At 37.9% G+C, this 15,414-nt stretch overlaps 1 protein-coding gene across 2 annotated transcripts in view; it reads right to left on the bottom strand.

Moving 5' to 3' along the window:
* Positions 1 to 15,414, bottom strand: part of LOC128119147 (probable ATP-dependent RNA helicase DDX60) — a 108,074-nt gene that overhangs the window by 47,428 nt on the left and 45,232 nt on the right. For both annotated transcript variants that reach the window (XM_052752348.1, XM_052752349.1), the window contains 7 exons: positions 14,292 to 14,544; positions 11,703 to 11,869; positions 11,050 to 11,208; positions 8,889 to 9,038; positions 6,159 to 6,278; positions 4,759 to 4,854; positions 1,663 to 1,778 (listed from right to left, as the gene is read on the bottom strand). In XM_052752348.1, the coding sequence (XP_052608308.1) occupies positions 1,663 to 1,778; positions 4,759 to 4,854; positions 6,159 to 6,278; positions 8,889 to 9,038; positions 11,050 to 11,208; positions 11,703 to 11,869; positions 14,292 to 14,544 (1,061 nt within the window). The remainder of the gene's footprint in view (positions 1 to 1,662; positions 1,779 to 4,758; positions 4,855 to 6,158; positions 6,279 to 8,888; positions 9,039 to 11,049; positions 11,209 to 11,702; positions 11,870 to 14,291; positions 14,545 to 15,414) is intronic.

Here is a 15,414-nt window from a genome sequence, read left to right as displayed (position 1 = left end):
TAACCAATATAAGCCATCACAAAGGTTATACTAGCCACTGGTTCTTATCTGGCTGTCTCTGCTTCCTGTCTGTTGCCATGTGAACAAGCAGCCACCTCAGGCTTCCATTTCCATGGATGAAGCTTCTTCTCCCTGCCTTTCCCACTGTGATGGGCTGAAATCTTTCTAAAACCATGAGTCTAAATAAAGGTGTACCTCTTTTAAGGTATTTTTGTTCACATCAACACAAAAGCAACTCATACATTATTTAAGCAGAAAATAGAAACAACTTACATGAAATTAAATAATTAATTACAAAAGGTTCATGTGTCTTAAAATTTTCACAGAAGGGAATTAATTCTAGGGCCATATAACCTGAAATAAAATTATAGCTTCCTTACTATTAATTCTGAATCCTGCATGAATCATTTAATACTTATGTGACTGTCTTTCATGTTTAAAAATCAATAGAGTAGTAAAAGTACTATTATCTAATAATACAACGGAAATAGTAGTACATCAAATATTGATGATATTTAAGATAAATTACTATATGCAAAATACTTAGCAAGGAATGTGACACATGGGAGATGCTACGGGATACATTGTTATCAGTAGTCAACTTTCAAGTCCAATGACAAGATGTGTGGCTTTCAACTAATACAGGTTTGCTCCCTTTCTAAACAAATATATCTACAGAATGGGATGATCTTGGAATCTATGGCTGAATATATCATTCTATCACCTGATTTTTGTTTCCTAGTGAAGGGGGTGGGGAAAAAGAAAAGGAATATGCAGCTATCATTTTATTTTTGAGTTATGATATGATACTTCCTATTCAACTGCAGATCTGACCCAAGGAGTGCTGGGTACTTCTTTGTAGAGAGTAGCTAAGACTTATCAGAAAGAACTCAACAGAGAGTAGCTTGAAAATTCAGGGATTGCTATGAGTTAACCAAAAATTGAGGTAACTCTAAAGCCCGTAAAAGATGTATAAAATTTAAACTCTCAAAACAGATAAACAGGGGCTGGAGAAATGGCTCAGAGGTTAAGAACACTGGCTGCTCTTCCGGAGGTCCTGAGTTCAATTCCCAGCAACTACATGTTGGCTCACAACCATCTATAATGAGATCTGGTGCCCTCTTCTGGTATGCAGGCATACTTGCAGGCAGAACACTGTTGCTGTGGGATAATGCTTTTGTACACTAGTTTAATAAAACACTGATTGGCCAGTAGCCAGGCAGGAAGTATAAGCAGGATAAGCAGACAAAGAGAATTCTGGGAAGAAGAAGGCTGAGGCAGGAGATGCCAGCCTGCCATGCAGGGAGCAGCATGTAATGGCACACAGGTAAAGCCATGGAAAACATGGCGGCATACAGATTAACAGAAATGGGCTGAGTTTAAATGCAAGAGCTAGTCAGTAGTAAGCCTGACCTAATGGCTAAGCACTTTTAATTAATATAAGACTCTGAGTGTTTACTTGGGTCTGAGCTGCTGCTGACTGGGCAGGACACAGGAAAACTTTCAGCTACAAATGGTGCCCAACATGGGGCTCAAACCCACAACCCTGAGATTAAGAGTCTCATGCTCTACTGACTGAGCTACACACTGTACACATAATAAATAAATAAATATTAATAAAAACAGATAAACATTCTGTCCAAAATAGAACCTAATCCTTACTCAGTAAGATGTTGAGGATTGCTTATGGTAGCTGAAAGAGCTAAAAAAGGACATCGGATCATGACAAGGAGATGCTCCCAGATTTCTGCTCCAATTTCTCCACCAAGACAATGTACCTATAAGAAAAAAGAAGGTTTTCAATTGGTAGGTTAGCTTTAAGAATGGAAAATTAAAATAATATGTGGAATCTTAAGTTGGTCATAAGTATTTCCCATCACCTTTAATGAACCACGTGAAGTTTAAAGAAGTGCTAGAAAAATCCAGACGTAGGACATTTTGGCACATGAAATTTGCTTAGTATTTTTAACCAACCCATCTGTGATTCCTTTTTGTTTTGCTTTCAAAACTTTCTTCCAGGCCTATGTATTTCTTGCCATGTCTATTGACAATCAAAGCACCACCACATCTCAGTCACTATACAGTACCTTTGTGACTATTGCCCTAATTGTACACCTACATTCTTGACATCACAGACAAAATGATATGCTTCAAAGAGAAGCCATATCCAGTCATGTCACTAGTTAATGTTTCTCCATTCGTTGTGGGACAAATTTAAGCACTTAAAGGGATATACAATGATTGGCATATTGGGCCCACTCCTACTATTCCAGCATCATCTGAAGTCACTCATCCCCAGTCTTCCTGCGACCCCAGACACATCAGCCATTTCTTGGTTTCTCAGCATACATTTGACACCCCAGAACTTTCACATTGCTATCTCCATGTATAAAATAGTCTTATCAATAAAGTAAGAAGCCAACAAATACAACCACAGACTCTTAATCTGTGAAGTTCATCTTGGTGTCACTAGTTTAAAAAGATTTTGCCGACCATCCATCCATTCCAGAGGGGTCCTCCAGCCTGCCTTCTGTCATGGTTGCAATTGTGATTGACACTCCTGGTCTTCACAGTAGCACTACTGGCAGCTTGCAAACATCTGTATTCCCTGGTTTAACTTATCTTTCTCACTTAATCTTTATCTTCAAATCTGAATGATTCTAGCATTCCCACAGGGAGGCACTTCTCAAATGAAGCCGAGTAAATGAATGCATGACCAAACTCAATTAGACAGACAAAAGGTTTTATTTTTTTTGACTGTGATCTTAAATAAACAAGTTAAGTTTGACACTTGGAAACAAACTTTAAAAGACTTACTATCAGTCAAGCAGTTTTACATATATGTGCAGAAAGGCTTATGTGCATATTTTCTACTGCCTGTTTGACTTTGTCTTGGTCAGATGACATACCTTTCTGCTAAATATTAACTTTAAGCTTTGCAATATTTAGCAGTTTTCCCTGACTCTGACAGAATAGACAGTAGCCTTCAAAGCCTTTAGGGGTTGCCTTCATATAAAACTGGAAGATCTGAAGTGTCCAATATTACATCATTTCAGAGTTTGGAATCCAAGCTACAACTAGGTGTTCTAGATCCTCTTGTTATTTTAATATTTTAAAGTTTTATACATATGAGTGTTTGATCTACATGTATGTATGGCCTTGTATTATTTAAATAAAACTATCCAAAGTCCCCAGGACACAAATAATAACAAGTCAGTATCAAAATATAAAAGCCCAGCTTGTTTGGTAATTTCAAGTTTACAACAGAAAGGAAGGGGCTGGGAATTTGGGTCAGTGGCGGACCACTTCAGAGACCTGGATTTAGTCTCTGGGACTAAAAACTATTTATTATTGTTATTGTTATTATTATTATTATTATTATTACTGAAATGAAGCAAAGATTAGCTAAATATAGGCTTCATTTTTTCTTCTCAGTTTAAAATCCAGGAATAAAAAAATGTATTTTCCTAGGATGCTCTAGGTCTCTGTGAATAAGTATACTCAATGGTATTGCCATATAAGTTTACTCTGTAGCTTCGATTAGAACTTATACATCTACACTGGTTTTCACCCCCCCCCACTCACCTCCACCTACCCACCCCCCACCCCCTCCACCCCCACTCCCACCCACTCTCTCTGCCCAGAGAAAAACTGATGAATAAATACTACTTCAACAGGATTCCCTTGTTCTCTGAATCTCTAGCTCTGACCAACTTCTGAGCTGTGGTTACTGAGGGATTGAGCTGAGATTGGTTTTCTGTTGGCCCCCTCCCAGGTTGCCCAATCCAGCTGTGTACCTCAGCTAAGGTACACTCCTCTCTTTTGGAACTTGAATCAAATACTTCCTTCCCTTGTTCCTTTAGGTCTAACAATAAGTTCCTCACTCTGGATTTCCTCACAAATGTCTTTTTAAAAACATACTTTTAAAACCGTATTTTGATTGGGCTATTTGTGTTCCTTAAAGATCATTGTTAGGTGGGCAGTGGTGGTGCAAGCCTTTAATCCCAGCGCTCGGGAGGCAGAGGCAAGTGGATCTCTTGAGTTCAAGGCCAGCCTGACCTATAGACTAAATTCCAGAATAGCCAGGACTGTTTCACAAAAAAAAAAAAAAAAAAAAAAGTCTTGAAAAAAACAAAAAACAAAACAAAAGTATTATAGTCCTGACAGGATATATACTCAGCTGCAGCCAATAAGAGCACCCACTGTGTGTATTCTCTACCTTTCCTTATAAAAGGTGGACCTTGCCCACCTCCCATCTCTTTCTCTTTCTTTTCCTTTGCTCTGATCCCCAGGGACTAGTCTTGGTCCCTTCTCTCCCTTCCCCTCAATAAACCTCCCATGTGGGCCCTGTTGTATGGTGTGACTCCTTCTCGCTGTTTTTAAAATACAACAGTCATAACGGACAGAATTGTTTGTATCATCAGCATCACTTGGTGGAACATAAAAAAACTTTTGCTTTGAAGACCAGACTTGATTTTGGATTTCCATCAAGGGAAACTTGTGTCATGAGTTTAATTCTGTTTCCTCCACAACAGCATCCCCAATGAAGACTGGTTTCTTACGCATGTAGAACTCTCACCCATATACACTATTGAGTCACAGCAGAAGAAGTGAGCCAAAGGGGTAATTCAACTGGGGAAAATGTTCCGAAGGAAATTGCCTCCAAAACTGAACTCCATCCAAGGGGCAGATGTCCCAAAGCAGCAAAAGTATTTAAGAACACTGGGAACTTAGCCTGAGAAGTGAAATCAAACCTACCTCATCAAATATAACATATCTGATCCTCTTCACCCAGTTTTGGCGATGAGGAGCAAGTAGCAGAATTTCAAAGCAGGCAGGCACAGTAATAAGCACCTAAAAACAACAGTATCATGTGAAGTAACACTTAGAATGTGCATAGTTATAAAACTACATGAGGTAAAGCTTATGAATCCTGAATGCATCTTCTAATATTAGAAATCCGATACTACTTCTAAGAATTAGACTCATTACACTTGTGATGTACTAGTTTAAACCACATGAAACTTCAATTTATTAAACAAAATAGTAAAATATCAAATTTGAAGTGCAGATTCTTGTTTCTGAGCCTTCCAGTTGTGTCTAACCCTAAATGGGACACCAATATTGACCTCTTTCCCAACCCCTTCAGGAAACAGTCAGTAAAGGAGGTGGAAAAAATGAGAGAGCCAGGGGAAGGGGTAGAGTATTGTGGACTGCCATCTTCTCCACAAATCATGGCAGTTTCCCTCATGACCTCACAGCAACTATGGTTATCTGTACAAGACCTGCAGTAAATCAAACCAGTTGAAATTCCAGCATGAATGAGGAAGCAGCTCACAAGGCCACACCCCTGCAGAGGAGTTATTGCCACTTAGTGGTTGCTGGGAAAGGAACATGATACTGGGAGAGGTGTGGGTTGGAAGGCGGAAAGAGAGGTAGAAAGAGAAAATGAGGGTGGGTGGATATGATCATAATGCACCTTAAAATGCATAAATTCTCAAAGAATAAATAAAAATGTTATAACTAAATAAATATTTTAGAAAGAAAAATCAAAGTCATTAATTTTAACTATTTTGATTCTTTCAAATCTAACAGTAACAGAGAATTTGTGTTAGAAAATGTTACTATGAAAGGCAATCCAGGCAGCACACTGCCAATTCTACAATATCATGCTCTACAAGCATGTTTTATTTTTCATTGTATCCTAATTATTGATCTGAAAATTCAATAAGAAAGAAAACCATAAATTCATTAACACTACAACACATTCATTAATTACAACACAACACAACATTTTTTTAACTAAAATAAGTATCTTTAACAAGAGAAAGTAGTTATGATAATATGATGCTGTCCACTAAGTTTTGGTAGCTTGTAAAGATCTGTGGATCATTTTGAATCCCACTGTAAAGCAACAGGATGAATGAGCTATAAACTAAAAGTTTAAATCAAAACAAAAGCATCTTTAGAGAAAATGAGTTCTATTGTTCACATTCTTTAGAATGTAACAAATTTCTATTTTCTCTGAAGCAGTTTTGTCCTTCACAAATTCAAGGAAATTATTTCCACAGGCCTTGTGAAGATGTTTGATTTCTAGTCAAAAGGATATAACAATGTTATATAACTTGATATCAAATTTATTAAATAGTATGTCCAACCTGGCAGTTCAGAGCGTCATGACGATAATCCCTAGTAAAAACACCACACAGAGCTTCACCAGCTGGCAGAATTTTGGTGTAACGATTTTGAACGGTTGCTGCCACTTGATTAACAAGAGCCTGGTTGACAGGAAAACAGATGTATTAGCTACATAATAAAGTGTAAATCAGCAAAATTTAATGGAATTATGGAGATATCCAAAACTATTCTGCCATGAATGCAGAAAACTTGACAGACCCTTTCCTCTACCTACACTACACTGAAAAGCTCTCCCTTTGAGCTGTTGACTAAATATCTGAACTTCTTTGATTACTGATTTCAGAAAGTAAAATGGCAAATGTGTCCTTTACAGCAGAAGAATTAACATGCATAGCACAACAATTGAATGATCACCACTTCCAATCAGAGTCTATCCCAGGAAGAGCACAAATAGATTAGTATCTCCTATTTCAGAACCTTCCCCAGATGTCAGAAGCTTGACTACATGCACAAATCTGTATAGCCTCCTTAGGATCAAGCAGACAGCATGGCCAGTGGCATCCATAAACCTTAAAACATCTGTTACATGCTTTATACTCCCAAATGTACACACCATATAGATGAAAGTGTAAAATTTATTATATATCCATAAATATATTGAAAAGTGACATTCCAGTGACAGTGACATTAATGTATCTGAACACACAATCCCCTGGTGCCAGCTAGTTTTATGTTAATTTGACCCAAGCTTGTGTCGTTATTTGGGCACAGGAAAGCCTGGGTTAGTCATCCTGCCTGCTATTACAAAACAGGATGAGCAAGCTATGAAGGAGAGAGCCAACACCCAGCACTCCTCCATGGCCTCTGCATTAATTCCTGCATCCAGGTTCTACACAGTTTGAGTTCCTACCCTGATTCTCTCAGTGATGGACTGTGCTGTGGAAGTGTAAGCTGAAATAAAGCCTTTCCTCTGCAAGCTTCTTTTGGTTATGGTGTTTTATCACAGCAATAGGAACAAGAAAGAAGACAGCCTCCAAATGAAAATGTGGATAGTGCTAATTATACACGAATTTTAGTATTATCGTTGGAATAGATAACTCTGGTCATTCATAATGTAAGATAAAAGCTTGATCCATGAATGTGTATTTCATTGTGGTTCAGAAAAATTTGATGAATTAGTGAAAAGGCGAACTCTTCTGTTATGAAAAGTAGGCAAATGTATCCTCATCAAGCACTTCGCGAATAAAGAAATATCACAAGTTATGCATAATAAATCACCCAAATCACTACTCAGAGAAATACACATCTAAATATGCAAATATAAAAAATGTACAACCAAATGCCCATCTAAAAACTCTGTTGCCTCTGAGTGTAGCAGAAGCTCACTGGATAACAACAGGAACCTTGAGAAAGATTTGAGATTCCATCTCACTCCAAGTAGAATGGTTAAATCCAGAAAACAAGTGTTAACAGTTGGGGGAATATATGGAAGGGGGCCCTTAGTCACCATGGGAAAAGGACCAACTGGTACACTCTTTACAGAAATCATTGTTGAGGTTTCACAAAGCACTAAAAATAGAACTACCTCATGACCTAACTACATCACTCCTCCCTGGTATATACCCAAAGATCTTCAAGTCTCACTACAGAGATACGTGCACATCCATGTTCAGATTTCCACTACTCCAATAGCTAGGAAATGGAAGCAGCCTTGACATCCATGAACAAATTAATAGAACATGTACAACTACACAATTTTATTCAAATATAAACAAAAGTGAAACAATGTTGTTCACAGAAAAATGGGTAATATTATATTAAGCAAAATAACACAGACTTAGAAGACAAACACCACATGTATTCTCTTATATTTGGATAATAAAATTTAGTTTTTAGAATATGTATATGTATAATGTGGTGAGAATGGGTGTAGGTCATGAAACTAGAAAGGGAATTATGAGAGGAAAAATAGGTCATAAAGGGGAAGAAAAATAAAATAATAGAATGTGTAGTTGATATATTGTGCACCCCAATAAATTTATCTGGGGGTCAGAGAATAGAACAGCCACTATATTAAACATAGGTTTAGGCAGTGGTAGCACATGCCTTTAATCCTAGCATTCCAGAGACAGAGATCCATGCAGATCTCTGTGAGTTCAAAGCCACACTGGAAACAGCCAGGCATGGTGACACACGCCTTTAATCCCAGGAAATAATGACAGGAAGCAGAAAGGTATATAAGGCGTGAGGACCAGGAACTAGAGCCTTCTTAAGCTTTTAGGCTTTTAGCAGCAGTTCAGCTGAGATCCATTTGGATGAGGACTCAGAACCTTCCAGTCTGATGAAACAGGACCAGCCGAGGAACTGGCAAGGTGAGGTTAGCTGTGGCTTGCTCTGTCTCTCTGATCTTTCAGAATTCACTCCAATACCTGGCTCCTGGGTTTGTTTTTATTAATGAGACCTTTTAAGATTTGTCTACAAGAATATTCATGACTTGAAAGTGGAATGGGGGCTACACGGGAATGAAGGGGAGCAGTGGAGGGGGATTACATCCTAGGAGAGAGGAGTGGTGAAGGAGGGTCCAAAAAAAACTATATACAAACATTCTATTATAAAGCCCATTACTTTGCATGATCATTTTTAACTGGTGAAAATAAATAAAGGGAACTAGATCTACCACATAACCAAAGTCTAATATTTCTGAGTAAGTTCTGGAATGAAGAAAAATAATACATGCACTGGATCCCTACCTTTGTTGGTGCAACATACACAACCACGCCTTCATCGCTCTCCTTCAGCACCTTCTCCATGCAGTAGTAGGAAGCATAGGTTTTCCCAGAGGATGTTGGGGCAACAATCACTGCAGACTCATAGTTATCCACCACATCCAGGAGCTCTCGCTGCAGGGATCAGATCATGATTTGTGTCAATCAAACAAGCCCTATGCTACCCACAGAGATCAGTCTTTTTCCATTATGATTTATCTGAACCTCAGGGATGGAGTGCTGCAGACACACAGAAAAAAATTAAAAGGAAGCTCCAATAGACTACTCATTCTCTCAAATGATGCAACTTGCTTGCTTTTGAGCAGCTGAGAGATGAGTCTCATGTGCAACAATGGAGTAAAAAAGTCCAAAAAGCGCTGCACAGAAAAGGGAGATGAAAAAGGAGACAATGAGGAGGGCAGTGAAGCAAGTGTGTGGATGGATGGATAGGTGATCAAAGTACACAACATGCATGGAGGAAAAGACCATAATGAAACATGTTCTTTTATATAATGAATTTATAATAATAATAAAGAAAAATCACTCAAAAATAATGTCAGAAAAAGGTCTTATTATTAGGAAGGCTGTTTTTAATAGTTAGGAGTACACAGTGTCTTCGAGAAATACAGTTGTTGGAACCAGTCAACCCATATTTTTATGGCAGTCAGCAAATGGTTGAAGCGCAGAAATAGCAAATTCATCATTTTCCTGCTTACCCTCGATGGGCAACTATGTGGGAGCATTCTCTTTGCATCCTATGATTTTGTCCATCAAGATGATGAGTAGTCCAAAGAAAGGAATACCTCCGTGAAGTACAGAAGACAGGAAGTACTCTAAAATCCCAGCCTGTCCACCTCGCGAATCTAGTCCTCCCCACATGCCACACGTCAGAATGACGGGGTGTGAAAGAATCAGAAGGTGCATGAAAAGTAGGAGTAAATGTGACTGCTCTGTAGCCTACGCTGAAATAAGTACTTGATCCCCGGCTTATGGAAAATCAGCATTTTGTAAAGGAACCCCAACATTAACAGCCTAGGAAAAGGTCCATGCTCCAGTTTGCATATGGCTTCATGTCCCCCAGGAGTCCTGGAATCTTGTCCCCAGGGTGAAGCTATTTGGAGGCATTTGGGAAGTTTAAGAAGCGGAGTATACCTAGAGGTCCATAGGTCACTATGAGTCCCAGCCTTGGGAAATGATTGTGATGAGAATCCTTTCTAAAAGGTTTGTTCTATAAAGCCTCAGCCCAACTAGCTCTCTCTGATTCTTGCTTTCACGGTGTTTTATGCTTTCTCACACAAGCTGCCCCACCATAATGTGATGCCATTCTATTGTCAAGCTGGCACTGGGAGCCAGAGCAATGGAGCCATCCAATCTCGGGTGTGGAAACTCCAGAAATGGGAGGTAAATGAACATCTTTACATTAAAGCTAGGCTGCCTCGCGTTTTTCATTACATTAGTGAAAAATGGCTTACAAAACATGAACTGAATGGGACAACAAGTCAGACTAAACCTACAAAATTGCATTTGTATAAGTAAATAATGTTCATTTTATCAGATATATATTATATATATGTATATATTTAATTGTGTGCAGTAGTTACTTGCAAATTGTGTAGCTATCAATATTTATCTTATATGTGTTTACAGAAATATAGCTAGAATAGTAGTGTGTGCAGTCTGTAAATCCATAAACAATTTTTCCACGTCTAAATTACCTGAATTTCTTCACGAGTATTTATATTGTTTACGTATGAAATTCTATTGACAGAGAGAAAACCTGGAGCCTGGTACAGAATGAGAATAGCTAATAGCACGGACATCTTTAAGCTTTGAATCTATGTGTGTGAATTCATCCAATACCTCACCAAGGAAATGGTCTACATAGTAAATGAAAATTTTAATTTCTTTAAATGGAAGAATTAGTCCAAATGAGACATTTTAAATAACAATGAATTTTAAGTGAAATGACTTTTAAATGAAATAACTCAATATCATGAAGTCCATGACAAATACAAATATTAACATACACACACACACACACACACACACACACACACAGAGAGAGAGAGAGAGATGTAGCAAAAAGAAACTCCATGATGCATACAAGATTACAACATATAAGAATTATTTTTATTCAAATTTTTACCTGCCATGTATCAGGAATAAAATCTTGGACCCTTGGGTCTGGATCTTTTCTTTCTTCTCGTATCAAATAATGACCCATATGTTGTAGTTGGAACCGGGCTGGCCCAATTCCAACAGAATATTTATTCTTTTTTCTTGTTTTTATATCATCTGCTTCATCCTGTATTGTTTTAAAAGATTATTTTGAAAGCAATTTAAGTTATAGCATCATTGAAATAATAAAAAGGCTTAATACTGAGCTTCTTCTATATGAAAACAATTTTAATCATCCTTCAAATATCATGAAGACATTATGACTTTTCTGAAATACAAACTAATCAGTAGATGTCAAGATTTTCAAATATTTACTCTAATATTTGTAGCTACAGCCTGACATATTTAAAATAAGTCAACACCATTATAGATTTGAGCTGTTTTGTTAAATTAAGTATCAGGTTAGTTTTAAAAGTCTTCAGAAATCTTCTGACATTTAGTGTGATAGCCAAGTTGTATAAAAAATTTCTAATTCTTGATTAATTCAACTTTTGGCAGTTGAATTAACTAAGATGATATTTTCTATTAAAAATATACACAGAAGAGATGACTCTATTTGACATGCGCTTTATATAGAGCAAATAATGGTTGAGTTAAAATTAATCTATCACAATATGTTACCTGGATTGGATACAAAGAATTTGCTAGCTCCTCAAACCCTAAGTACATAAGACTTCTGGCTATGAGCTTCCGATCTGGTTCTTGCAGAAGTTCAGAGTATTTGTCCAACAAGGAATGGATTCTCTTCATCATATCAACAGCTATGCTTAAGTCTCTTGAGGTTTTACCTTGGCACAAAATATAAATAATAAAATTGTTATAAAAGCCATCAACATTACAAATGTTTATTAATAAAGATCAATTACCTAGCCTATCAATCTTCACTACACTTATTGAAACTCACTGTCTTACTCACCATCAATTGATATTTGAGAATAGAAAGGACTAGATAAAAATCTTACAGTTCACAATAAAAATATTATTAAAATTGAAGTTTGTAGGATATTATGGTGAATTATAAAGATTGTCTCTTTTTGCCATGTCTCCTCCGTTAAAAAAAATAATTGCATTATTTTAAATATAAGACTATAATCTTAGCAACATTAATTTTGCCCTATTTTCCACAGAGAAATACTGGCTGTGAGCCCTGAATCCACAGTTCGATCAGTGCAATCCATCTCTTCCAGCTACCACATCCAGACTCTGACAACCTGTTCAATTCTCTGGCATCACACACACTGTTTATTTCTCCCCGCTGCTAAACTCTTCATTCTCATACCTGTTTTGGTTCCACTTTTCCTTCAGTTGGTGCCCACTCTCACCTATTAAACAAGTACTACCAATCCCATATTGAGAACTATTATACAAGATGAAGCCAAGTAAAGGAAACAGAGGTCTTACACTCCGGGAGCATTAAGTTCACTTACACAGTATATGATATGCGATTGGTTCACACCGAGCATTAGAAACTACAGACATTATATGGGGCTGATTCCAGAGGAAGTCTTTATGGAGAGATAGTTCATGAACTGGATGTGGAGGATAGGTAAAATCTGGTTGTATGAAAAGTAAGAACAAGAGCATCTCTGGCAGTTACTAATCTTAATTTCTCTATCTACCATGTAGTTCCAAAGATTCCTTATTTATGTCTCTTTGGTACTGGGAATTCTACATACCTAGGTAAAAGTATGTGTTTCCTGGTCCTCCTTGTGGTTAAAGTGCCCTGTGACTAAATTCTGACTAAGGATATCTGAGTGTAAGATTTTGGTGGCCAGGAAAGTACATTAAAGGAGAGAGAGGGTGCTGGAGAGCTGGGTCAGTGGTGAGGGTAGTTGCCATTCTTATGGAGTTGGGTTCCCAACAATGATGTCAGAAGCCTCACAATCACCTGGAACTCCAGGTTCAGAGAATCTGATGTCTTCGCCTGCATCTGTGGACACCTTACACACACACACACACACACACACACACACACACACACACACACACACAGAAATAAAAAAAATAAATCTGAAGACACTTCAGTGTGCTGATGGAGTGTAAGACAGAGCTATGTAAATGACTTGTAAAAGGTCACAACTCTGGGCATAGGCACTAGGATATTAAACTTCTGACCTTTCCTGAAGTACTTAGTTCCTTAAAAGACTGTCTCTGCTTCTACCACTAACCATGGGTCCTGCCCAGTTTCTCGTTGCTGGACAGAAGAACCTGGAAATCCCAGCTGGAACTCTGCTATCTGTCTACAGTACCTACAAGAAATCTCAAATGAAATAAAGCACTATATTCTTTAAGCCACTCTAAATTCTGATCTCTGTTGGTAGTATCCAGCTGCAAATCCTTATTCAGTGTCTTAGTTGGAAAGAAAGATAAATATATGCTAAGGTAAATCATATACCTCTAACCAGTTTAGACATCTCTACCTAAGCAGTCCTACTTTATCCTTATCATCCTCTTTCTATGTCTCATCTTATTTCCCTCCATGGAAATGTAAAGGAGAGTACATGGAATAACCTCGCTCACTTTGGAAGTAGTCTGTATGGTTAGGGATGATCAATGTTGAAGTCTATATGGTTGGTGTTGATTGTAAATTTTACAAGATCTGGAATCACCTGGAAGATGGGCCTATGAACATGCTTGTAAGGGATTATCTTTATTAGGCTAACTGATGCAAGAAAACCCATCTGAACTGTGAGTGGAATAGGATGTAACCAGCTGCTTCAAACTCCTGCTACTTTGATATGCCCTCCCCAACAATCAACTGTCCCCTTGAGCTGTCAGATAGAATAAACCTTTTCTCCATTAAGTTGCCTTTGTCAAAGTATTTTATAACAACAACCAACAGGAAACTAACTTAAGAGGCTAACATAAGCAACAACTTATCCAGAAAGAAAATGTTTATACTTCGGAACTCAAAAATGGATGACGGGTTCTTGCTCTGTGCCGCACTGTTATCGGTTTTGCTAACAATGCTCTCTTCCTGGTCAGCAGTTAGTTTAAACCTATCTTTAATTGTGCTTACGAATGTGCTATGTCTTTGCCGTTGGCCACCGCTCTGAGATGTCATTGCTCATTGATAAAAAACAGAGGCAAAAATCCTTTAGGGGACCTACTATGCAAATTTCTGGTTAGCAGGTGACAAACCACCATCATCACATCACTGTGAACTCACTAGTTCATCGAGGTAAGTCAACAGAACCATAGGCCACTCACCTTCAGCTCGGCAGTGATCCTTCCATGCCTTCAAGCCAGCCATTAACCCAACTTTTTCAGCCTGAGCTTTCACTGAATTACTTTTACACGATTTCAAAAACTCCTCCAGCTTCTTCATCCCAGAGTTTAAGTTCCTTTTCATCTCCTTCTCAATAGAAAATGACAGGGTATTCCATTTTTCCTCTTCTTTTTGTTCTTCCTTGGCAATTAACCTCTTCTTATTCTCTCTAGCAATGATGTCAGCCTTGGTCTCCTGCCCAAATGGAAAGAAACATTTCGTGACAAGATAGAGCTATTCCAAATGGACATTTCATGAGTGAAATGGTATTTTTAAGTATGCACTGATAATTTTGACCGTCATCACCTACTTGAATAGTCATAAAAATATGTTTTTTAATTAAGACTCTATTGATTGAAAACATAATAATTCAACTTGGTGAATATAAAGACTTGCTGTAGAATCTCCTAAATATCTATGTAGTGTCAAATATAAAAGGGTAAACGTAATCAATGTCAAAGAGACCTTGCAAAGATTCTTTCACGTCTCCATGCAGTGATATCTGCTATCCTCTCTGGGACTGCATGTCTGCTGCCTTCTCTACCAAGTCGCCTTCCAACTCCCTACATGATCATGATGTTCCTATCATGAATCACTCTCTGAATCTCATGCCTAATGATACTGTATCACTCCCTTGGCAAGCACCTATCAAACTATTCACCAAGGTTTACTATGCCTGTACCTACACGCACCATTTATCCTCCCTAATCTGAGATCTTGGAGATAAAATTGCACTGAAGTTGCCTGGATTCCCTAAGCCAAAAACATTTAGTCCATAATATTGATTGAGTGAATAAGAAACAGGAGCTGAAAGCAAGGAGTGGACAGGGATCATCATATATACGAATGATTTGCCTACCTAAATAAGTGTCTTCAAATGAATTAAATATAATATGGACCCTCTTTTACTGTGGTTTTATGAACTCTATTTATTTTATTTTACATGGTCAAATTAGAGGACCAATGACATGGTTCCTCAGGTAAAGGTGCTTGTCTTACAAGCCTGAAGCTCGAGTTCAGTCCCCAGAATCCATGGAAAGGTGCTACGAGAGGACTCTACAAAAC

The sequence above is a fragment of the Peromyscus californicus genome, unplaced genomic scaffold (assembly GCF_007827085.1).
Source record: "Peromyscus californicus insignis strain IS unplaced genomic scaffold, ASM782708v3 Scaffold_23__1_contigs__length_62951481, whole genome shotgun sequence".
Classification (NCBI taxonomy): domain Eukaryota; kingdom Metazoa; phylum Chordata; class Mammalia; order Rodentia; family Cricetidae; genus Peromyscus; species Peromyscus californicus.
This window is presented reverse-complemented; position numbering and strand designations above follow the sequence as displayed.